The 25,618-nt window shown below is 39.9% G+C and overlaps 1 protein-coding gene across 2 annotated transcripts in view; it reads right to left on the bottom strand.

The window, feature by feature from the left end:
* Window positions 1-24,503, bottom strand: part of LOC128765505 (diacylglycerol kinase beta) — a 70,393-nt gene extending 45,890 nt beyond the window's left edge. Inside the window, exons 1-12 of one of the 2 annotated variants that reach the window (XM_053876168.1) lie at window positions 23,974-24,503; window positions 23,537-23,591; window positions 21,687-21,863; window positions 11,089-11,150; window positions 10,748-10,938; window positions 8,325-8,401; window positions 4,461-4,481; window positions 3,988-4,138; window positions 1,724-1,786; window positions 1,131-1,394; window positions 780-932; window positions 148-197 (exon numbers count right to left, since the gene is read on the bottom strand). In XM_053876168.1, coding sequence (XP_053732143.1) covers window positions 148-197; window positions 780-932; window positions 1,131-1,394; window positions 1,724-1,786; window positions 3,988-4,138; window positions 4,461-4,481; window positions 8,325-8,401; window positions 10,748-10,814 — 846 coding nt within the window. In that variant the 5' untranslated portion in view covers window positions 10,815-10,938; window positions 11,089-11,150; window positions 21,687-21,863; window positions 23,537-23,591; window positions 23,974-24,503. Of the gene's footprint in view, window positions 1-147; window positions 198-779; window positions 933-1,130; window positions 1,395-1,723; window positions 1,787-3,987; window positions 4,139-4,460; window positions 4,482-8,324; window positions 8,402-10,747; window positions 11,151-21,686; window positions 21,864-21,981; window positions 22,238-23,536; window positions 23,592-23,973 lie in introns of those variants that run through there. The other variant, XM_053876167.1, reaches the window with a different exon arrangement.
* Window positions 24,504-25,618: the final 1,115 nt, after the last annotated feature.

Here is a 25,618-nt window from a genome sequence, read left to right as displayed (position 1 = left end):
GCTCCTCTCAACATCTGGAGAGTATAAAAGTGAGCAGAACCATAACAAATGAGCTCATGTAAACACAGCTGCTTTCACTCAGTGTTCAGGTTGCTATATTTAGCTCATGAGTGAGCAAACAAAAGGTAAAGAAAAGAACCCACTCACAGAGCTGTCCAGGACTCCGTTGCCGTCCGTGTCATAGAGCCGGAACATGACTAGAAGAGAAAGAGGGAACAGTGACCTCACATTGACTCACACCAATGGCTGATAAGCAGTTGTGACACTGTCATTCCTCCCCACACTCCATATGTCCATAGGTTCACAGCCAGTCAAACAAAATGTAGCTATTTAAATTCAGTTTTAACAGGCCTACTTCAGGGACCTGAGAAACCAAATAACAAAAAAATATATTGCAAACAGACTTTAAACTAACTTTACTTAGAAAAAAAAATGAAAAAATAATTTTCTGTCCCATATAATTTTTTCTACAGTTATTCTTCTTTCCTTTAATAGCTTGGAAGATTTTAATGATGTGAGAGCAGCAGACTGAATACTGCTGCAGTTGAGGAACTAAATTACATTTCCTTGCTCCTCTAATATTAACCAGGTGCACCGTGGAGTGACTCTGCTGAAAATGGCCAGAAAAATATGTCACCATCTCATTACATGTTGTTGCCCTGAGCTGTGTTACCATTATGACCAGATAAATGACTTGCCTGAGCACATTCATACAAATCAATACTGCTCCTGTCCCCCCCGAGATCACCTCATCCCTCATCCGCATCCTTGTCACTCACATTCCAGCTTGTCCTCTGGCGTTCCCCGCTCAAGCAGAGACAGATAGCACACTATATCCTTGAGAAAGACCACCTGAGGCGACGGCAGGGGCGCTCCTTTCTGTGGCGAGGGACTCCTCCGCAGTGATAAATGTTTCTCTGAGCGACTTTTCTCTGCGGAACACAGTCATTCACAGATGCAGCTGCCACTACCACTGAGGTTACACATTTAGAGAAGACAGTCAACAGAAAACTAAAGCTCACGAAGACCAATGAAGCATGCCAATGGTGTCCAAAACACAGTTTATATTTGCACCAAGAGTGGACTGTCAATTATTTGAACAAAAAGAAATCTGGGCAGTTCAGGCTCACCTGGCGAAAATGTGGGTTGAACAGGAGCTTTGGCAGGACCAGTGTTGGGGGTTAGAGCATTGCTGCTGCTGTCTGAGGTTTTGGCTTGGGTGCAAGGAGAACGCTGGGCACCCCCCGGAGTGTGGGCCCCACCGCCAGAACGCTGCGATGACGAGCGAGATGAACAAGGCGAGGTTGTCGCTCCTGTACCAGCGCTGCTCATCAACCCCGACTGCTCAGGTGTGTGACGACCCATCGCAGACAGGATGCTCTTCCCATTCATCCCTTTAGGGCCCCAAGTGAAAGTCACAAATTAGAACACATAACTAATTTGAAATATAAATCCAGAAAACCAAATTAAATCAAACAATGTAACAGCACAACATTAATCAAAATACAGGAAACCATGGATGCAAATAGAGAAGATATAGATGAGTTTACACTGCACAAAGACAATATCAAACAAAGCTGTCAACATTTTCACAAGAAGTTTCAGGAAAGACACTTGAACACAGTAACACATGAATGAGGAAGCAACAATCCAATGAGCCAAAGAGATTTTTGTCCACTGAGAATGACAACACCGTCGTGTTGGAGGCTGCTCAGTCAGCTACCTGTGATGGGAGCACAGGCCACTTCAGTCTGGATAGAAATACCAGCATCAATGGATCGCGTTTCTGCAGTCAGTCAATGTGTGAAGAGGGAAAAAGCAGCAGGATGCAAGAAGGAGGAGCAAAATAGTAAAGGGATAAGTGTGGAAAATTGAGGCTGACAACAGGTTATTTCATACTTTTATGTTATCGCATTTTTACAGCATGCCTGATACCTAACTACATTCATAGCCACAATTCAAATGTCACTGAGTGTTATTTGTGACATTATTGTGGACTTAAAAGTCATATTTAAGTATACTGCAAATATTCCTGTAAATGGCATTGTTCTTTTGTCAAATTATAATCACCAGCAACTTCAAAAGATGAGTAAGATTATGTTTTTTTTTATGGATGTCTTATACATTGAGAATAACGTCATAACATCGTCAGAAACAGGGCAGAAATTTGACGCCAAACTTTCACTAGGTGGCAGTGCAGGCCAGGTCAAGCCTCTAGAACAGGACACGATGACCTTTCTTTCTTTGACGCATCATTTGTGTAACTATCTATTGGGACGAACACAATTTCAACAGAATCATTATCAGTTGAGTCATATTATAGTCATTTTTATGTGAAGTTAATCTTTAAATTATCAATATTGCTGAACTTGATTGTACAATTTTGGTGTGATGTATAAGAAAAATCCAAGCCTCATCGTAGAAGAATCTACAAAGATTCTTTGCTACCGATTCCCATTCTGGTATCAAGGAGGGGCTGGAGCCCATCCAATCGACATAGAATGACAGAGCTAGACAGACCTGCAGTCCATCACAGGGTACATGTAGACAGACTCTTGAGACTCATTTAGAGTCATTAGTCTGTTTTTGTCTGTCCAGTAAAAAAAGAGTTAAGATCGCCTCAAGCCAGACTGACACCTTGTTGTGAGATTGAAGCAGAAACTACACTGCCACCACGTCTGTGTCAACCACGTGTCAAATGTTTAAAAAAATAAAATAAAATAAAATAAAAGGGGCTCTGGTAATTGTGAGAATTTTCACCTTATATTTGGAAGCTGCATCTCTTTCAAACACAGAGAAATAGATCCCTAACTGAGCGCTCCTTGTCTGTGATCAGCTGCTCTGCAGTAACAACATGGCAGTGGAACCACAGTCACGACACAAGTCACCCACACTGAGACTTAATTTTTACAGGATTTTCCTTCCAATTTCTCTATAATAGAGCCAACGATTCAGAGGTTAATGAGCTGCCTCACTTTCAGTGGATGTCAATTTGATGATTGTGAATAATAAAAGTATCTCAACTGTACAAGACAAACTAAATAAAAAAAAAAAAAACATGACTCAGTCACAACCAAACTTTAGGAATATGACTCAATTGATAATGATGAACTGCTCATCTCATTAAAAATGATCGAACTTGCAGATCACGTCATCAGAAAATATGTCAGCAGTGAAGCGAGAAGTGAAGAGATGAATTCAGGGAATTGGGAAAACCCAGACTTGAAGTACGTCACAGAGCTCGAGGCTGTCGAAGCGCAGTAAGGTTCAGACGTCCGTCTGCCTGTGTGTCAAGTTTCCTGTGCATCGATTTGCAAGTCACCATGTGGGTGTGTGTCCTTGTGTCCTTGTTGATTTGCATGACATTTGTGCAGCAGAGAGGGGTAAATGTTGGATCAAACAGATGGTATTCCAAAATGGCCATCTTGCCCAGAATTTTTCTCATTACAAGCCAAAAATCTGATTTTTTTCACATAACAATCACAGCTACCTAAACGCCATATATTCTGATGTGATGCTGGAAGTCAAGGATTTATTTTTACAAAAGTGACCATCCAAAATTTAAAGATTATAATTATTGTAGTTTTGTATGAGTAGCGTGTTAAAGATTTTTTTCTATATCAACTAACATTGCTCCGGAAATATTTCATACATGCAGGATTTACTTCAGGTGATTTATTTTGTTTTCTGTCAGGGCCATCGAAGATGATCCACAGCTTCATATGTCTGATTTAGATTTATTGTGAACATTAAATGAACATTATTTGTCATAAGTAACACTGTCAGACAAAATGGAAGAGGTTTCAAATAGATACGGTTCTGTTAAAATGTAAAATACATCACATGGTCTGGCATACATTTACAGGCTCACAATTCCGGTGATCAACTCCGGTGGATGAAGACAATCCTATTCTGAAACACTGCTCAAGGATCCACCTAAAAAAAACTTTTTGTAGAATTGAGTTTTAAGTAAAAACGCACTTTTACCTAGCAAGCTGGTCCCAGGTCGAGACTGATCCGGAGAACATCCTCCAGTCTTGCTCTTGAAGGAGGTGAAAAGATGCTGACACAGTTCCTCTGGGATGTCATTCTCCAGGTAAGTGGTCATGAAGAGCTGGAAGCCCTCATAGTCTATCGGCTGGACGGGGGACAAAAGACGTATGTAAGGTCACTAAAGAACATGCTGAGAGTACAAGAGGCGGATGATCTACGTCACGGATGAATGACCTCAGGAAGACCGACCAGTTCAGTTTGTTGTTGACATGAAAACCTGAGTACTCTTTATGACTGCACAACCTCAATGACTACCACTGTAAATAATGAATTTCAGTTTAAAATGTGTGTCTGTGATGAATTCAATGGGCGCTTTAGTCAGTAAATGCCGTACGATCAAGTCCTTGGAGTTCATGCAGTCTGCTCAATGAGACACTACACAGCATGCAGGGCGCACAGAGTCTTACTTTGTTGAGAACATCCTGTTGCTGTTTAATGATAGGAACAATGAAGAGGAAAGAAAGAAGTTGTTAGCTAATGTATACGAAGTGGAACTTGTGATGGAGATGGGATTTTTATCCATGACATGACTTGGCTAATTAGGTGTTAGATGGGTACGGAGTACAGCTTTCTATACTCAAAAAGATTTCAATTAATCTGAAAACAAGAGGCTGAATTCAGTGATGCGTTGTGTCGCGTTTCGTTGGGTGGGTGGATCTCAAACATTTTTCTTTGGGGCTCTGAACTATTTCTTTTCTAAACAAGAATACAATACAATGTGATATACAATACGTGCAAACAGCAGGCATGTCCCTAAAATGAATGCAACAGAGAAATTTTGGTCCTGATGCAGGAGGAGGAGGGGGTTTCGCCCACCCTCAGGAAAATCTCTGCGACAAAACCCAAAAGGAAATGTTGCTTGAACGTCAAGACATGAGGAATTTCAAAAATAACAAAATAAAAAAAATGTATTTGTATGACACAACTCTTATGAGACTATCATCTACCTTCTGCTTGCATTATAAAAAGAACTACTATAGCAGCCCAAGTACTTTTACCGACACAACTTGACTGTAGAATGTAAAGTCAGCTGAGATACATGTATATGGTCCAAGGTTTCCTGGGGCCATGAAGCATGGCAGAACATATAGGCAGAACGAACCTTCGACTCTCATTCGATGTGTGCACATGACCTGACGCTCAACCAAGACAACACTGAAATGCACCAAGTATGGGCCTCAGAATTGACCCTGACAACTCTCTGGTCCTGCTCACAGAACAGAATCAGTAGCAAATCTCACTGCCAACAGAGCTGCAACAATTCCATTCTGTACAGTATTTGGCTCATAGACCTCCTTAGAGAATGCAGAACCGCTCATAAAGAATGCAGTCTCTCACCTGGTTCTCAACCTGCCCAGATACTCTGACTGACCTCATCCACTCCGATACTTTTCTGCATTACAAACAGGATACAAACAGATCAGACCTAGTGCACATCTCGAACCTGGTGAAACCTCCAGTCACCATCAGCCCACTCATGCAATTCACCACTCTTTGCCGCTTTGGCTCCAAAATTGTAGAATAAGTTTGCCATTTACATCCCATTAGAATACATGGGATTCCAGTCTTTTTGAGGGTTCACCATGTCTGTAATAGAAGCGTCTGAGAATTAAGAACATGAAAGCATCATTTGTCTAATGACCAACAGAGTCTTACCTACACCAAAACAGGGCAAAAGTCAAGCTAACAAACCCAGAGTATGGAAACATGACTCAGTGACATCAATCACACCGTGTGAGTACACCGTGATGAGAAGCCTCCTGTAGCTAAACACTGCTGACCCAAACCCTGGGAGCATGATATTAGTCTCCTTATTTGGCCAAACAAATCTCAGGTTTTTTAAATGCCATACATCTAGCAGCATGGCGGCTTCAAAAAATACCATCCAAAAGGCTCTCTCACACCACAAATACACATGAAAACCTCAAATATGTATGAGCTTTATAATGAATCACCATGAAAGTAAAGCCAATGACATGAATGTGAGGAAATTCTCAACCTTGAAGAGAACAGATTTTCCTCACTCGTGATTACTTTCTCAGCAAGTAGGCTCGCATTCATGACCGTGGATATCTGACGAGAGCAGCTGTGATACATCGCCATGGTTCATTTCGTCCTTTTGCTTTCTGAAGGGCTGCCAGAGTGATTTGATTGACTTTATTATTATTTTGACATTTAATGGGAGAACAATGGCGGACCCTGACTGCCTGGATCACAGACTCCCAGGAAAGACCTGCCTGCCTAAATGACATAACCTTGCAGAAGAAAATGAGAACGTCATTTGCAATGAGTCACTTTGTTTCTGACAGGGTATTAAACCACACTGAGGAGTCCTTTAAGTCACTTGTATATGAGTTGAGGGGCAACAGGTTGTTGAACACGGAATCTGACCAGGATTCAGAGTGTAGGTTCATTCGAAATAACCCTTCAAATGTCCTCAGAAAAGATGCATGCTAACTGCCCCCAACACAATCTCTCAACAAAGTGTCCATTAAGAAAAAAAAAAAGAAAATCTTGGATTCAAATTCCAAAAATGGTCCTATGTTCCAGCATTAAAGAATCCTATTAAAAAAAAGTAATTACTAGTCTAGTTTTGCTATTATTAATATTCTTACATTTGTTTTTACTTAAAACTACTGGGGATATGAATGACATCCTCACAAGTGGTGAAGACCTATCCCAATTTAATTGACAATATCTTATCGAAGATGAGAGGGGTCAGCAGGGTGCCTCTTGGATGAGCGCCAATTATTATCAAAATTTTTAGATAGATGCAGTGACATTGCGCCAAAAGAATGCCTATAATGCCTATAATAGAGTAATATTTTGATAAAAGTACACAAGATCTTTTTAACAGTGAATATATTGGTAACACAAGGAGCATTTCTGCATTTTAGTAAGTATGTATTTTTTATTAATTTGAGGACAAGAAATATAGCTAAATGTGTGTTATACATAAAAATGCATTTACATTTAATGTACCTCAATGTCTATGGATAGCCATGGGAGAGGAAAACACACAAAAATTGCATAAAAAAAAGAAAAATACTTTTCTTAAGAATTCAAATTGTAATGAATGAAAAAAAGGACATGTCATATTGCTTTCTTCTGTGATCACCCGAGGGCCGCATTAGTACAAATGGAAAAAAAACACCCATGACACCCATTGCAAGTTACTCAGTCGACATATGTGGGGGTTAACTTATTTTGTCAAATGAGAAAACCAAGTGGGTGTAATGAACAGCATCTGTCTCTCATCAGTCCGATTATGATTACACAACTGTTGTTTGGTACCCGAATGAGAAACCAAACAGTTAAGTGCCACCGTGTCATTGGATTTACAGCCATCCAGACTCGGTGTGGTCCACTTATCCAGGCGATGAGTGGAAATGGAGTAAAAACCAGTCGGCTAAGTGGATTCCGCTGCAGACTTATGAGTCATTAGAGGTACATGAACACACACAGTGATGAATAGCCCAAGCGAAGCAGAGTCGTCCATTGTGGCGCCAGGTTGCGAGTCCCAGACAGACCACATGGACATTTTGTCTGGTTTCTAAGGAGCCAGGGCAGTGATGATGTCATTGAAAATACATAAGGGGGAAAATGACTTAATAAAGAAGATGAGCGAAAATAAGCTCAGCAAATGTTAGATGAGCACCAGTGATAGTACGACAGCAGGCGAAATGATGAGTCATCATGACAAAAGAATCAAGTGATCCGTGTGACATCCCATTATCATTGATCACAGCTCCTTCGACTGATGACAGCGTCTTGTCAGACAGTGGAAGTCATTTGTCTCACAGCAGTCGTGTGAGGCTCCTGATGACACTTATCAGAGCTATAATGGTGAAGATGATTTTGGATAAGACACAAGGGCTTGTGATTGGGAGCGAGACAAAACGACTAACCAATAAAGACATCATTGTTAGATCTTTACAGATCCTACTGTTGGATACAACAAGAACTACTTATCCACCATAACAAAACTACCAGCTTTTGAGCATCATACTGGATTCTCTAATATCTTTCACTTGATGTACCTTTTTTTGTATGTTTGTTTTTCCTAATTTGACTCTCGATTTGACTCCCGCCACCGAAGACTAAAAGCTGCCCACAAGTGCTATTAACAAAACAAACTAACCGGTTTGGTTTACTTTTCATTATTGTCAGCACATTTGGTGCCAGTCTAACAAGATCATCTCTAAACTGCACTCAAATGTTCATTATTCATTGATTTATGTCAGCAAGCATCATTAAAACAATTGACTCACCTGCTCTGGATTGTATTTTGACAATACTCCTTCACCATGAAACTCCTCCAGCACATCCTTGAGCTTTTTCGTGGAATCTACAGAGAAAACAGGAAATTAATTTTCATGCATTTGCTTTACCACATAAAAGTTAAGCTGCCAGCAGCCGTGGCGCAACTGCTACCACTCCATCATTCCAGTTATAGAATAGTTATATGGCCTGCTGCAGTACTGGACTAACTACAGCGCCCAAACCTACACAACAAGGTTACACAAATGCTGCAGCATCTCTCCGACTAAATTCATTTACAACATTCTGAAAAACAATTATTTCAATGAGCAAATACGCCAGAGAGATGAGAAAACAATGATTTCAATGAGCAAATACGCCAGAGAGATGAGAAAACGTCTTAAAAATAAATATTTTTTTTCACCATTTTAGAGGAGGATGTCAAAATCATTTATGTGAGTTATGCCTTAAGATGGAGTTAAACTAGCAGTATGCTGTAACCTGATATTGAAATGACTGTTGCAACAGCTTAAATTAAAAAACAGTTTTGACAGACACACATGACGAGGGGACAAACAGAGAAGAATCCAATAGCAAGTTAATTTCGATAGTCCTTTCCTTTAAGCCTACTTTAAACATTTTGGGATTAAATATTTCAAATCCGACTGTATGTATTTCCGTTTTGGAATTTTACATAACTACAGGGAGAACATCCACTAGTTTGAAATTTGAATGTGGCTCTGGTGGCTTAAGTGTGTTTGATTAAATACCAGAAACAAACATGGTGCCAAACTTTTGAACACAGACAAAGTCGTGGGTCAAATAAACAAGAGCACCGATCTAACAGGGCATGATAATCAGAACTGTACGTGGGTTAGGATAAGTGTAAGCCATTTGGACAACAATAATCCTTTGTCAGATGAGCTCAAATTAACTCGTGCTTTCCATGTCCAGCTTTGTAGGTCATGTACTGAAACATATTAGTATTGAATCAACATTAATGTTGAACCAATTGTCTTTAAAGCATTTGTTGGCCACATAAAATGGTGGGCCATATTTGGCCCACTGCACTTGAGTTTGACAAATGTTCTAGGTGGACCTTCATTTTGTCGACCTGAACATCTCCCTGGTAACAGAAACAATCCAAAATTCTTCATGATTTCAGACTTCATTCCAACTGTTGTTTATTTTCTGAAGGATATTACTATGAAGATAAGGCTATTTGATGAGTGGTTAATGACAAACTAGGCTGCCAAGAAACAACTTTGCAGGACTACATTTAAAGAAAAATATGAGGTACTTTTGCCAGGCCTTTTAACTGGACATCTATCACCATATGAGGAGTACAACCCACTGACCAGTGATCCAAAATGTGGCTTTGCATCAGTAATACACTAAGAACTTACAATAGATTTATTTGCAAAAGGAAATAATGCAGGAAAGGCAATTTGGAGATAATGCTGTCTGGTGGGTCCCACACTAAGATTATTGTGCTTGCTGTGAATTATATATATACATATATCTTGACTTTAACTTAATGCGTTTATGTTTAGAAATGCATTCAAATTAACTATGACTCAATTACATTGCATGCTTTATTAGACAAGTACAGCAATTAAGGCCTGGAAGCGCTGTGAGTGGCCCGTCGAGCAGATAAACCTTCATCTTAACGTCCATCTTGTGGATTATCTTTGATCATTATACCGCTCTTGTTAATGAGTTTCTCTTGTTCAACGTCAGATGATTTATGCATTATGCTGTAATTTGGCACAAACATTAGAGGGCAATTATACTATCTCACATGCAGTGATGTGAAGAGCCCACTAGGGCAGAGAGACAAACGCTGTTTTGAATAACAAATGCAGTTGCAGGCCACAAGTATCATCGCACAGACTATTAGTGACCTCAATCGTCATGTTGCAATCGTCTGTGTTGCGGCAGAGACACAGGGGAAGTGCTATATATTGAGAATATGGAGGATACGGCTACAGATGACTTAAGATGATTATGGTGTTTTAATGTCAAACAATTACTTACCAACATGTCATCTTCATCATGCGGTAAATACGAGAGAAGAACACACTCGATGCAGGGGATCTAAAGTAGGTTCTGACACAATTGCACTCTTGCTGTTTGAAATCATCATTGATCATATCTATATTTTTGGCAGTGTATTTTGCAGCATATGCACTACTCAGCTTCCCACAGTCACAATGTTGACATTACAAATACCAGGAATTTTCAGGAAAACCTTCTTTTCAACTTTGACAATATTACAGACCTTCACTCTAAATTTTGACTATAAATTTTATGAACGGCATATTACTGTAAAATATAGCATATTTTGAGACACATAAGACAAAAGCAAACACACCACAGCATTTGTCTGTGCAAATGAAGACCCAAGATATTCAGATGAATGTACGCTACTCACACTCGCTGTACTGCTGCAGCTGGCTGAACTCTGCTGGGCTCAAACAGACCCAACTCCCGTCACCCATGCTGCCTGAATCGTCTGTTGGGGGTTTGGAAAGTCCACGAGTCCTGCTCTGTTGACGGTTATCCGTGCTTTGATTTCGGAGGCCAAACAAGGGCGAAGAGTTTTATGGACAACATTGCTGCATCCTTGAAAAAGGTCCCATAGGAAAAGAGGTAGTTGAGCGTAAAAAATAGAATAAAATGGCTTTGTTGTATATTTTCTAAATTCTGGTCAATATAACGGGCAACAAATGTGTAGAACAATTAAGTGTCACACAATGATTCTGTGAAACTGACTTCAGGACTCCGATGGCAATATATTTTTCAGTGAGTTAACCAGCCCAGGGATCGTCGACAACCTGGAGAGACAGAGCAGAGAGAAACCGGGATGTCAGAGGAGCCATGTAAGCAGAGAAGACAGTACACATATCATAAGATGAGTGGTCACATGAAGAATACACTGTCAACCAGCCAAACCTCACCCTACATGAGCCAATCACACCAACACTCCAAAATCACTTACAGAAGCACAATGACTACGAGCAACACAAAATGATGTTATGGTGGAAACATACATTAAGCTCTGCTGTTAGTGTGAACAACATTCCCTTCTTGTGTCAGCTGCGGTCTTCACCCCTGAACTACCATGTACGACTGCCTGTGACATGTGATAATTGGCCTTTTAGTGCTGTCAATCACACAGCGGCGCTTCAAGCTGGATTTACTTTATTTGGATACAGAGAAGCAGGGACAGAAGCACGTGCCAGTCAAGCGTACTGGGCCTCCCCTCGGCACAGAGAGGGATTCTGTTTGGCTCAAGCGGTTGCTGGGCAACTGTGACGTCATCGCAGTGCACAACAAAGAGAAGCACCGTGACAGAGACAGATGAGGGAGATCGCTACGGTTACAATGAACAGATGTAACTACATGATAACCATCAGCGGTGTGCGTTTTTCCGCACCATGTCAATAAGAAGCAGTTAACTCAGACCGCATAAATGTCACACGCTCCACAGTTTCATTCGCTGAGGCGGTAATTCACACATATAGGAAATGACTCAGTAGCATAACATGTATTCTGGGGATGAAAACATTTGATGTACCTCATATAATGAAAAATGTGACGCAAGTGTTTGTGCCAAGAGACGAGATTAAACTTAAGAAGCTGAACCAGCAGTCACTCTGATTTTAACGTTAGTGAGTCACAGCCTTCAGATGTGAAATAAGAAGCTGTAGAGCAAAAGATTATTCTCACCCGCACAGCTCATTATGTTCATTATAACATCTCCGTCTGTTACATTCGGAAACTCACTGGCAACAATCTTTTATTTTTTAACGGGGAGCAGAAGATAATAGTTTATCCACAGGACTGAGAAGGAATACTCTGTGGAAGAAATATTCTTCAGAGATCAATCTGCTACTTATGTTGATGATTTTCTCTGTGATTAATTTGTCAAAATGAACATGTCGAAGGCCTAATTTAAAAATATTAAGATAATGAAACTTCTGTGAGGAGCGGGCCGCTGCAGGGTTTCTCCAGTTTTAAGCTACACAACCAAACAAATATGTCAGAGAAATTATGAAGGAACTCAAGAGAAAACAAATTACTTATCGTCCTCTCTTTCCACTATTTGAAAGCCACTCATGCCTCGCAATAGTGAACCAGTATTGACTTGCGTCTTGTTCCCGATGTGGGGAAGAAGTTGAATGCTTATGATAATCTTAATGCGATCAGCCTTCTTATATTGTCTTAACTACAACAATTTGGGATCTAATGAAGCATATTCCTGCTCAAATCTCTGCAAAAATTATTTAACCCCATGCAGCCAAATGCTGGCTTCTTCTGCTATTACTACATCAAGCGTTCTCCTACCATTTCATGTAGGTTTTACACTAAGCCTCTCTCTTTCATTTACTCTCTGAAATTGACATATTTTGCCTCCACTGAGGAGGTTTTGTTTTCAACGCCTTTGCTCTGCCTATTTGTTGGCCTGTGTCCATAATAATTAGAAATGGAAAGATTTGGATGAAAATTTGAGAAAATATGTGGCATGGAACAAATGATTCAATTTTGGAAGTAATCCGGGTCACTGTCAGGGATTTTTTTTTAAAGGATTTGTTGTTGTTATTCCAGATATTTAACATACTGCATATATCCAATGTCTCCACACCATTCCATAGGACGCTTCTATAGTCTACGTATTCATTTCATAAGTCTGCTTTAACAATGGCCTCACACCCAGTTGTATAGCAACCAAAAGAAACAATTGGGACAATGGAGTACTGTCTTTTTAGGGCAGTAATGATGATGACTACACCAGGAACAACCTTGATTTGGAGGACAAAGAAGCTAAACAGAAAGCAGAGAAAGCCTGGTCCAAAGAAGAAGAGTCTCCCTAAATGTGATGAAAACGCTACACAGGATGCTTCTAACCGTTGAGTGGTGAGCAGGATGCCGTGGGCGAGGTTGATTTTCGACAGGAAGAGTGTGTATGGGACCTGATAGCAGTGCCATTTCGAACACGTCTTCACAGGGGAAGCCGCACAATATTCTTCATGAGCAGGGAGGGATACTGAGAGCTACTTTACTGCATCCAACATCAGCTTCTAGACACTGAAGAGACGGAGATAATCTTTGTGATCCAAGCGTTTGCTAAATATAGACTTGCTGCTGAAAGTGGGTTGGCAGCCAACAGGGCAGCCCAAATAAAGTCAAAAAGTCACACTATTATTGCATTTTTTTTACTCGCAAACTTTTTAATTTTATACTTGACAGAATTTGACCTGCAGAAACTTGCAACTAAACATCGGCAGATACATTGGTGTTGTGAGGCTGCTACAGATGATCAAGCTCATCAATAGTAATTACATTTCCCGGCGAATGCATTCATCAATTATCTCAGGGCTGCTACAAAACACCTTCTTTCTTGTTATATCGGCAACACCAAAGGCGACACCATTGCAGAACTGGCACATACGGTCGTCGACGGTGAGAATTAACACTTGACTTGGTAGAATTGCAGTGATAAATGAAACGACAGCAGAAATGAATATTGGAATCATGTGCAGGAGGGATTGCCGTTTTCAATTCCACCTCAAAAACCAACATTGGTTTCTGTCATCACTGCTTCTGGAGCTGCTTTTCTTCATAGAAACAGATAACAACAAAACATTATCTACAGCATAATTAAACTAAGATGCACGGTATTGTTGAGATGACTGCAGTAAAAGCAGTTTCCCAACAACGATGCAATGTCGCCGGAACATGTGGCACACATTCTAGACAGAAAAGGCAGGTTCTGTTTTAATTATTTACTCTTGAAAACCAAGGCCGCTAATTCAACAAGACATTTGACTCCCTCAGCCATTCCTTCTTTTTCTTCAGAGCAATTAGCAGCAGTGATGGATTTTCACACACTTTGTGGGATACTTCACACAGATGTGCACATTGAGGAGAATCAATGTTGATGGCATTTGCCCAGGTTTTATCAATGGGATACTAATGTATCACGCCAAAGCGTATGTAATAAGTAAATGGCCATCTTCCGGTCTGATGGAAGGGATGGTCACACATCAACTGATGGTAAAAGCAACCAGAGCAAGGGTTTTGATGGACCTCCAGCCCCAAACTGGACACGACACATCAGTGCTGCCTCAAAGAACACACACTCCAGACTGCTATTGGTCTATCAGTGCGACCAAACATCTACCTCAATGTAGCTGTAGTTTTGAGAGGCCAGACCAAAAGGCTGAATCTTGAGAGGACGGCCAGCTTTATGTGAGGAACTACTGGAGGTGGAGAACAACTTCATTTGATTCTTGTTTTTGACCTCACAAGACAGTTTAAGAGGTTTGACTTAATCTTATCACTGTTTTCTGTGGTCATCAAAATCAGTCAGCTCAGGCAGCAAGATGATTATTATTTGTGTGTAGGTCACCTATATAAATTATAAATAAAATAATGTATGAACCTTTGGCTATGGCTAAAAAAAAACGGCACTCCTGTCTTATTGAACCAGTGGGGTGGGCGTCCTCTTCCCAGTCATTCAAATGTTTTATAGCAAACTGCAATTAAAGGTTTATGTCCAACTCCCTGTATTCAGACTCTACCCCTAGACCATGCCTACAGAGATACAACGCATCAGTCCACTAAAGTTTTATACTGCTTGTTGTAGCAAAACTGAAAGGAGAGAGGGGAGCAGTAGGAGAAATTGTAGTTGAGTTTGATGGACACATCACCGTCCAGACACTTTGAATGGTACATCAAAAAAATTAGCAGATGGTGTTTACAGACTGTATGTTCAGGGGACTCTCATTTTTCAGTTAGTGCAATTAATTTGTTGTTTGCAATCAGGACGTGAATAGGATTTTAAACAATATACTAAAAAAGGCCCCAGGATAAATGTGCCTACCTTACCTTCAATGGAACTCACAACGCATAGCAATAGCTATACAATTCATTCTGATTGGCTCACTACATACAGTATAGTTACGGAAATCATGAGCCTTTTCAATGTGCCCATATGTATTTTTCAATTTAAGGAAATTAATCTCTGGAAATTTTAAAATGACTGGTAAGTTAACCTAATGTTTTGGTGAGCCCAAAATTAAAGTTTTGAAATTTACATCTCATCAGATAATGAGAAAGTCTATTACCATAAGTAAGACTGTCAGTTCCCACAGTGTACGGTCCACAGCAGTTTGTGGCTCCAAGAACCCACAGTGGAGTTCCTAAACGCTCGCTGTTTTTACAGCAGGACAGCCACGATCCCAGGCGGACTTAGCAGGAGCATGCATCAAAGTCAGACGAATGGCCTCATCTGAAATGGAGCCATGGACTTAAAAGGTAAGAGCTAAAATTCTCACTCACCAGAGAGTAGAGTCGGAGTCTTCTCCATGCAAATCAGCAAAGAACACCCTTATCTGAACTTCTACATTCCCCGAGAGATATTTTAAGTACATACATACAGGAATAGAATCTGTTGAATTGTACCATATCTGATCAAACAACAAAAACTTGTATGTGTAGAGTAGAGATTAACTTGTATGAATCAAAATGGCTTAATATGGCTGAGGGAAAAGTGAAAAACCTTTCATGACTGAAAAAACTGAATATCAAGAACAAATTTAAGAAAGGAGACATGAGGACAGATAAAGGCGTTGGGGCACATCCAACTGAAATGACTCAACCCAGGCCCGGCTGGAGAGAATAGATGTCTACTGAGCTTCAGGCCGGAGGAGGAGTCTCTGACGTGTTCATTCATGGTTTCGACATAATTTTTAACAAAGCTGCCTACTTTACCTTTACCTAAAGAAACAAAACCAATTGTACATTCAAGGTGAGTCATAGTGACTTTTCCATCCTAGCATTTATTGTCATCTGATCCCAACATTATATAATTGTTGGAGACACTTGAGAAATAACAGCCGCAACGCTGCAGCATCCTTTGTATCACTTCATGTTTTGTATGATGTAGTGCCTTTTCTCTCTCAACTGCCAGACCACTAAAATGTGTGGGTTGGGTAGGAACGAAACAGAGGAAGCAACTTCTCTCTCTTTCACTTTAATGAAAGGGATCTCACTATACTGTATTCCTCTTTTAGACATTAAACTGTTATAAATTGGCAGCTTGCTATGAGTCTAGTTCTCTGGCGGATTCTGCAGTAAAGCCATTAATGAATTCTCCTCATCTGAAATATTTGACTGTATATGGTATTGTACAGGAGTTGGACAAAATAATGGAAACACCTAAAAAAAAGCTTTAAGGTGTTTCCATTATTTTGTCCAACCCCTATATCTCTGGTACCATTGACTCCATACAATAAAATCCATTTTTGTTTGTCCCAAATTTACTGAAAAACAATGAATATCCAGATGAAGAGTGTGTTGCCAAAACTACATTTCAATTTTGCATTATTCTGATTGTTTATTTTTAGGAAGAACTATGCAGAAGAAAAAATAAAATAAAAAATGTAAATCCTAATACGTTTGGATAACATAACTGGAGAAGAACGTGTGACTGTGATTAATGTTCACTAAATTATTGTCAACACACTAAATCCATACAATGGAACAAAAAAGAAGAAAGAAAAAAGAAAAACCAAAAACGCTAATTTATATATGCATCATTTTGACTATTTACAATTAAAACACGATTTTAAAAGTTATAGTGTGAGCTAATAGGCTGCAAAGAGCAACTGTCGCAATTCTTAAAATACGTACAATACAAGAGATAATTTTTGAGAAACAAAGCATAAAATAAAGGGCTGAATCCAGTTGGCAATTACTTCTCTTTCACATCTATGCAGCAATAAAACAAGGAAGTTTCTCTACTCTTTCACTTCTGTGTTTAGATTGGTCATGGTACACAAAAACACAAGCAGTGCAGTGAAAGGCCAACGGTTGAAATGTAAGGAACGCTCTGCAGCTCGGAGATAGCAATTCAGCCGACACTCAAACTGTCTTGAGAAGATTGCAGATTGATCTGTGATTAGCTCTGCTGCAGACCCTGGCAGCAGAAACCTAGCACGGATCCAGCCTTGCAAATACCAGCAGTATTTATGGAAGGCCTGGGTGTCATGGCAACGAGTGGATTGAGTGTTAAATATGGAGCAAAATGGCATGCGCAAACTATACACCACAGCTGATATCACTTCATATTAACAGGAATGAGGTTTGTCAACACCAATACAGACTAAGAATAAAGGGGACGTTAAATTCAATTTCAGGGACATGTGATTTGATCAGCTCTTAGATAATGCATAATAAAAGAAAATGAACTCTGCATACAACAACAAGCTGTTAAGAATGGTCATGCTACACCATAAGAGTACAGTTGAGTGTGGGGAGGACAAGAATCGTGAAAAAGCCACAGCAAAACAAAGCAGTTCAGAACAATGACAGCTTCAATCTTATCTGTTTTTCATTGAAAATACATGAAGTACTATCTATCGCAGAGTTTTAGAGCAGCTACAGTTTTATTTAGTCACAACAAACCAGCAAAAGAAACAACATTTAAAAGTTCAAGTACACAGAAATTCATCTTTCAAATGCAACTTTCTGATTGTCTAACAACTTCTCTGAGTGGATTCTGTTGTTCAGCATCATATTTTGAAGATTTTAAGAAGGACAGCGGTCTGAAAGAAAACAGGTAGGGGGTCCAGATAGTAATTAGAAAATGACAGAACTAGCGCTGGACGAATGACTTGCAACACAGTAAATCTTGAATCTGAAAATTGACATCATTAGGTGAAAGCTATGACCTTCCAGGGATCACATGAAGACATGACACAACCCTACCCATCTGTTCCTTGATTTATGGTGAAAAAGAATGTTACATACAGAAAACTGATGTGTATTTCCTACCTAAGAGAAACATAATATTTTTTCTGGTGGAAAAACGTTTTTGCACGAGTGACAAATATTTATTCAAAGTCAAAGTATTTTGCCTAAATATTTTCCTGCATTGTGTCTCAACTGTTCTCCTTGTAATATTATACCTGTCCAGAAAAAGTCACCAGACAGTTGACTGACCACACGAATGATGGGAGAGAGCAGACGACTTTTAGATGAGAAGATGCTCCCTATGGATCCTCAGACCACCAGACAGTGTAGCATCCTGCTTCTCCCCTGCCGTGGTCTGCTTCATCTCATAATACCAGACCCGTTTGTGACACATGATAGGCCCCAAGTGGAATGTAAATACCGAGCCAGTATTTTTTTTTTTTTGGCATTTATTGGCTGGAATTTCATAATCTCTGGCTGCTGAGGGATGTAAACAATATATATTTTCACAATGACTTCATGATTGACAACTTATAATAAACAAAATTGCTAGTAAGAGTAGTCATCAGTGATTATAACCACATGCCAAATACTTGGTAATCTAACCCAATTTGCAACTCTATTTGTTGTGCTCTGCAGTGGGTCTTATGGGCCCAAGATCCGTAGGCGACAAGACATAAGCTAAAATGTATAAGGCTGTTTCCTCATGCTTAACATCTATTCCCCAGCACTAGTGCTAGCACTGCAATGTTTGCAGTTTCCTAGAGGAGGAAATCTAAATTATTTGCCAAGTGCTTTGAATTAAACACAAATTATGTGACATCACATCATTGAAGTTTATTTCTAAATGGTTCAGAGGGGTCAGACAGGTAGTGCATTGTAGTGCATGACAATCTGGTGTTAATAATGAAGCACTTGAACTGCCTGTGTGTCTTTGTGCCACAGCAACTGATGTTTTCGTGAGGTAGGATGAATGACAGATTTATTTTAAGTGTGACCAGGCATCCTGAAAAATTAGGGGATTATAATCCCATGTCACAGTTGATTAAGTAGCCTTCTACCTCTCGTCTCTCCAAATGTAACATGCGGCCAACCATGAAAACACTCAGCCCCTCACTCTGACCCAAGCTAAATTTCACTTTGCAATAAAAACATCTTCGCCTGAGGTAACACTATTCCAGCATTTCTAGCATATTTACCACTGACTGGACCTTTTTCGCTTCATTCCAAGTAAACCAAGAAGATTTGACGATTCACACAAAAAAACAAGGTTAAAGGTGTAGGGGAATTCAAATGAGATATATACTAGACTTCATTTACAATAAGCTCTGCAAGTCTTCTTAGAATTTGAAATTCCTATCAGGTCTTCTTGAAGCAGTTCAATGGTCAAGAAAGGAGCGACGGCAGGTCAAGGAGATGTGGGTAAAAATGCTTGGATCTAATGGCGCTTTTCCACGGTAGGTGGACTGTCCTCTCAGATATAAATCATATTGGTGTACTACAAGTGCGTATTTTGTCAGATGTATTTGTGTCATCAATGTTTGGTGCATTTTAACCAATGTAATCTTTGTGTAATTACAAAATATGCAACCTAATTGCATTTCATAGCTCAGTAACTATTAGTAGAAAAACACATAAGACAACAGCTGATTTGATTTTTATGAAAAACATATTTGGAACTCCATAAACACATTTTGTCCAATCACTTTCGCTGAAGTCGGAATACTAAGAAATTGGGTTAGGCTTATGATATAAATTGGTCAAAGCATGACCACTCACATTCAATATTTTGCCTGGCCAACGAAAAGCAAAACAATACGTCGCATTAAAATAAATATGGACAGCAGTAGTGAGTGTTAAAAGAAACAATAAGTATTGTTGGTAAGCTGTGCTGCTTGATTCTAGTCACAGCGCCAATGTGTGTTTGCATCTGTGTGTGTGCCTTGGTTGTGTACTTGCAAGTCTGAGCCTGTGCTTTCACATCTGTGGTTTGTGACTGCATTGGGTGGTGTGAAAGCATGTGTTGATTCCTTTCAAAGAAAAACAAACCTAATGATTCTGCTTGTATGTCTGGGAACATGATGTGCATTTCTTCAAAATGAGTAATCACACCTGGACACTTGTGTGTGCACATGCATTTTAGTGTGGATGTGTGCTCACGATAGTAGATTTGAGGATAAATAGATCCAAACTGTTTTCAGATAGCGAGGGTAAGTGTATTTGCGTAAATGTTTTCGACCAGGTGTTGTTCATTAACACATCATTAATTTAAGAAGAAGACGTTATCAGCTGGTGCTGCCTGTTGTGGTATCAGCACTATGATTTTGGCATCTCATTCTCCCTACATTGGAGAGCTAATGGGTCATTCCAGGCTGAGAACAAGACAAACTTCTGTGGTCTGTCTCAGTGATCTCTGCCGTCTCCTGTTCTCCCTGGTGACTGCCTCCCCCTTCCCTCAGCTCAGCCTCACAGCTGATGCAGGGACTGCTGAGAATGTCCCATGTTCAGAGTTTATTCAACTTCAGTGAATCCAGGAACAAACAACAGCAAATTCAAGCAGAAGGAGAATGGCATTAACATGCACCTCAGTGCTGAAATGGCTTCAGTTTTGACCTCATTTTCACTTACTAGTTGGTCTACCTTAACTGTAGAAATTTAAGTGAGGGAGACTAACTATGGCAGACTGATGAATTAAAAATATATTTAAGAAATTTAAAACAACTAAGTTTATTTTATTCATAATGCATGCATAACTCAATTCTGACTCTATTCATGATTATGACTGCATGTGGCATCACCAACTGGGGCAAAAGAAAACAGATGCATATTTCTGCATCTCATGGTTATGTGCGCACTGTTGCTCACATTTTTCACCTACCAAGAGGATGCCAATGAGAAATAACCATTTCATTCGGTAATTTCTGGATATGGGTAATTAGGCTGGCTGAGTCGAGATTAATCATAAGCAGTCTGTTTTCGTCTGGAAAATCATTGATCACAAGAGGCAGAACACTATATATATATATATATATATATATATATATATATATATATATATAGACACTGTATGTACCTAAATTGTGATTTAATAGAGAATAAATAAATACGCTGAATAAATCATGTTAATATATATGTAGACGCTGCATGTACTAATAATGAATAGCACACAATGGCAATACAAATATATTTCACGTACTGATTTTCCAGTATTTGAGAACATGTCAAGCATCATGCATCTACTTGCTGCTTCCTACCATATGCTACATTTTAGGTCAGATGTATCCCTGTCCTGAGTGTCTTCACCTCAAAAAGACAAAGTGCAAAACATTTTGTTTGTAAACCATGACAACCCGAACACTCCTCACACCCTGCGTTAGTCACACTTGTGCTCTGACACAATATAAGTGAGGATGAGATTCATCCCAAAACATTACACCGGAACGCTTTGTCAGCATCACTGGTCTGGAAAAACACTACATATTCTAAACAAAACCCTGAGTGGCGACATGTTAAACAAACACATTCAAGTGTTTGTCTAAAAATAGACGGTAATGAAACAGGAACGCTCACACAACAGTTGACAAAGGAAAATGAAGAAAAGCGTGTCCTACCTCCGGACATTGTTTCCAGCATGCACGCTCCATGTAACATCCCTGTTAGTCCGACAGCAGGAATAAAGCCAGTCGGTCAGTGAGCCGTGGATTCATGGCTGGGCAGGACTGGTGTCTGTTTTCAGAAGACAGAAGGGGCAGAATCCTCCTCGCTGCTCTCAAAAACACTCAGCGACTCTGCAGAAGGACAGCAGAAGCACAGGAGCCTCAGCGGGGACAGCAGCAAGCAACATCCCTCCCATCCACCCTGAATTAATTAAGCTTTTTTTCCTCCCTCTCTGCTGCCCTCCCTTACTCTCGCTCTCCTTCTCTCTCGCGTGCGCGGTCTCATGTGAGATTGTTTAATGCTCATTCGCTCGCTCCCTCTCTGTGTTGCTGCTTCCTCTTTTGCTCCGTTTCAACTGTCTGTCTCTCCACTCACGCTTGTAAGTTTTTTTGAGACATTTTCCACTCAAATTTAAGGCGACCAAGTCATAAATACTATGCTATTGATGAAGGTAATGTCTGGAGGCACCTTTCAGTAAGAGTCCATTACTTTTTTTATATTACATTTGGTGTGCCCAGAACACAAAGCTGAACAGGCATTCTTAAACTCTGTGTGTCAGCACCGTCACTTGGCTACCAGGAAGTCCCTCCAAAAGTGTCATTCACTGTCCCCGACAGGTGGCAGATGACTGAAACCCCCCACTTAAACACTAAGAGTTCCCTGGTAGGGCTGTACAGTATGGTCCAAAATTCAAATCAGGGTGCAAATTGAATCTCTCTTTCCCCCAGCACTATAGCAATGTAAGGCCCCCCTACACAGAGATTTAGTTCCTCTACAGAGAGATTTCACCCCTAGGTTTTCCACTGTTCTTGTCAATATGAATACAAAACTTGCTCATGTCAGCACTCCCTCGTTCGAGGAGGACCCCTTTTACAGTGGACCTTTAAGGAGCACTGTGTGGAGGATGTACAGTACAAGAGGAGAGTTGACTTTGTTAGGGGTCACAGCCCATTTGTGCTCAATGTTGCATATGGATACAGACATGAATGGAGCCTTCTGTCCATGCCCTGCATTCATTTTGCACATTTCAACTTATAGAAACTGACCAAATAGAGCAGTACCACCGGAAACCGTGGGGGCGGTGTTGCTGTTACTACCAGATTCGTAGCTCTAATGAGACACAAAGAAGACTTAACAATGACGGAAATTCTCCATCCTATAGTTGTAATATTATTAATATATAATATAATCACCACAACTTACAATACTGCCTCCATTTTCCTCTTTTGTGCAAGATGTACATTATTAATGCTAATTCTACGGTCAAGTTTTTTTTGAATTTGTGTTGTCATGCACTTTTGTCAGAGCGACTCTCCCTGGCGGATATAGTGGTGAATAGTGATAACAACATAAAGTACGGCAATCTCTCAAAAACAGTTGTCAAAGACCTAGTTTTTTTTATAATATATAAAAATAATGTAAATACGTTCACTTTACAATATATTACTTAAATGGTTACATGCAAGTCTTAAATTACAGTGAGCAAAACCTACTGCCAATACAGCATAACGCTTATTCTGTGGGAGACGACATCTGAGTGGGTCATAAATGTCAACAGCTCCATCCAAAACTGATTTTTGCTGTGATTTCCATGTGTATTATTGCAGTGTCTGTCTCCTTCACTCCCCCACAAGCAGTCGGAACAGTATGTCAACTGACTCTAAAGGTGTCACTGCAATGTGTCAGCCCCGTGGCTATTTCTGTAGTCTCGTCATTGATGAATAAAGCCAGTAGCGCTGATTTATCTCGCAGCCCTTTCAGTAGACGAGGAACGAGCAGCAGTTTTGTACAGCTTTTCACTCACATGTGGAGTGCTGCCGCACAATTCAACTCCACTTCCTGCTGTTGAACTTGGAGAGCTATAAGAGGCAGATCCAGAGAGAAATAAGACTTCATGCTGCTTTTTTCATGCTCATATTTTCAGCTTGATGTCAAGACATTAAAGAGATGCCATTGTCAATTTCAGTGAATGGTTTATTGTGACTACTATACTGTGACAGCGCAAGGCCACATGAGAAGCAGTGGAAGTACTAGAGTCACAAGCCCAAGATGGAAGCAATCATGGGTTTGCTTCACAAGGATCAGCTTTATTACATCACAAACAACCGCTGCAGGGAACAAACAATTTAACTACTCAATAAGAGCCCCGCTGAGGTCATAAAACGACTTCACATCCCATGGGAGGAGAAAACTTAGTTTCCAAATCAGTGAAGAAAGCTGTTAAATGACTGAAAAACTCACCATCAATTATACGCTCTGAATAGTTCATAATCTCCAGAAAACAAGCTGAGCATTGTTTCATCATTCTAGACTCAGGGCTGCAATGATATGAGGCAAAATCACAGCTTTACCTGGCTTATTACTGTTGGTAAATAATTAATGACTCTCATAGTCAACTCACAGAAAAGGGAAACAAACCAAACACAGTAATAAAGAGTAGCAGTTGACAACCCATCAGAGAACACAGATTAAAGACTATAAAATAGTATTTATGTTGACACCATGGTTCAGCAGCAGTGTGCATCAATGTCCTGCTTTGATCACAGAATTCTCGACGTTCATTGCTACATTTGCTTTATTGCCACTCGTTGTAGTCATTGTTGCAGTTAAAATTACAACTGTGATGCACAGTGGGGCGCAAAGATGTTTGCTGTCTTTTCACAACATCATTATGTAACAATTACGAAGTCCAGAACTTAATATAAACAAATATTTAAGAAAACTACTGGTGGAAAATGTTAAGCCAACGATATTACACCGTGACTTTCACAATGACTGTTGAGTCCGTGTACAGCGCCACCATGTTGGTATTATGGAGGTACTTCACAATATGAAAGTAGAATTGTTCACAGAATTTTCAGTCTATTTCCAAACAGTTTGAGTCATGAAATAAGTCGCACATGTAACACATGGTTTTAACATTTTCAGCAGAGATCAGAAGCAACTGCCGAAAGATACTACACTAAGAGCAATAAAGATCATGACAATAATGATAATGATAATAATAGTTATAATTATCATGGTAATGGTAATATGAATATTTATTATCATAGCAAACTTACAATGCTAACAAATTCAAAGATAATGAACAACAATATTGAATGCAAAAAAAACATGAATACAAACACATATTTGAGTGTCCTTTCGTAGTCTGTGCTGCTTGTCTGGTGTTTGTGAGAACCAACTTCCAAAGACGTTCCTGTACCAAGATAACCGCCCAGTAGGCAGTGCATCACTTCAAAAGACAACAGCAGTCAATGCAGCACCTTTATGACATTAACATTCTATTAAGAAACTCCACCATCGGCCAGATGGCACCCTTATTAAATAGTGCTCACTTCTATCTAGATTTTGGGTCACGGTTATAGGGGGGTTAGAGTGGGTCCCAAAGCCTGACCAGCTGAGAACCAACATCTTAGATAACGACTGGAGTATTCCAAAATTGTGATGCATTTATTTTCTAAAAGCAATATTTTATGCTAGTAGCATACGCCACACTAAAACTGCAGCTTGTTTTGTTTCCCACATGACTTCACCGGAAAAATATGAAACTGATACTGAAACCCGTGGTCATTCTTTTCAACCTCTACTTCTGTGCAGCACCCATCTCTGTACAGAAGTGGAAGCTGTGTTACGACTTACAACGAAAAATGCTGCCATTAAATAGCAACCATAAAAACTGAGCAATGTGACGACTAGGAGGCTTAAACTGTGGCAGTGAAACAAACCTTTGACAGTTTAATTTTAGAGGCAGGCGAAGGATAAAAATAGCGGACTGTTGTGTTCAGCCTCTTTTGTGATGAAAAGCAGATTGTCTGGTGTACATTACACTGACATCTCCACTGCACTGTTATTTTTACCTCGGTTCATTTAAATCTGGTCTCAT

The sequence above is a fragment of the Synchiropus splendidus genome, chromosome 10, assembly GCF_027744825.2.
Source record: "Synchiropus splendidus isolate RoL2022-P1 chromosome 10, RoL_Sspl_1.0, whole genome shotgun sequence".
Taxonomy (NCBI): Eukaryota; Metazoa; Chordata; class Actinopteri; order Syngnathiformes; family Callionymidae; genus Synchiropus; species Synchiropus splendidus.
Note: the sequence above shows the minus strand (reverse complement) of the source record. Positions and strands in the feature narration are given on the sequence as shown.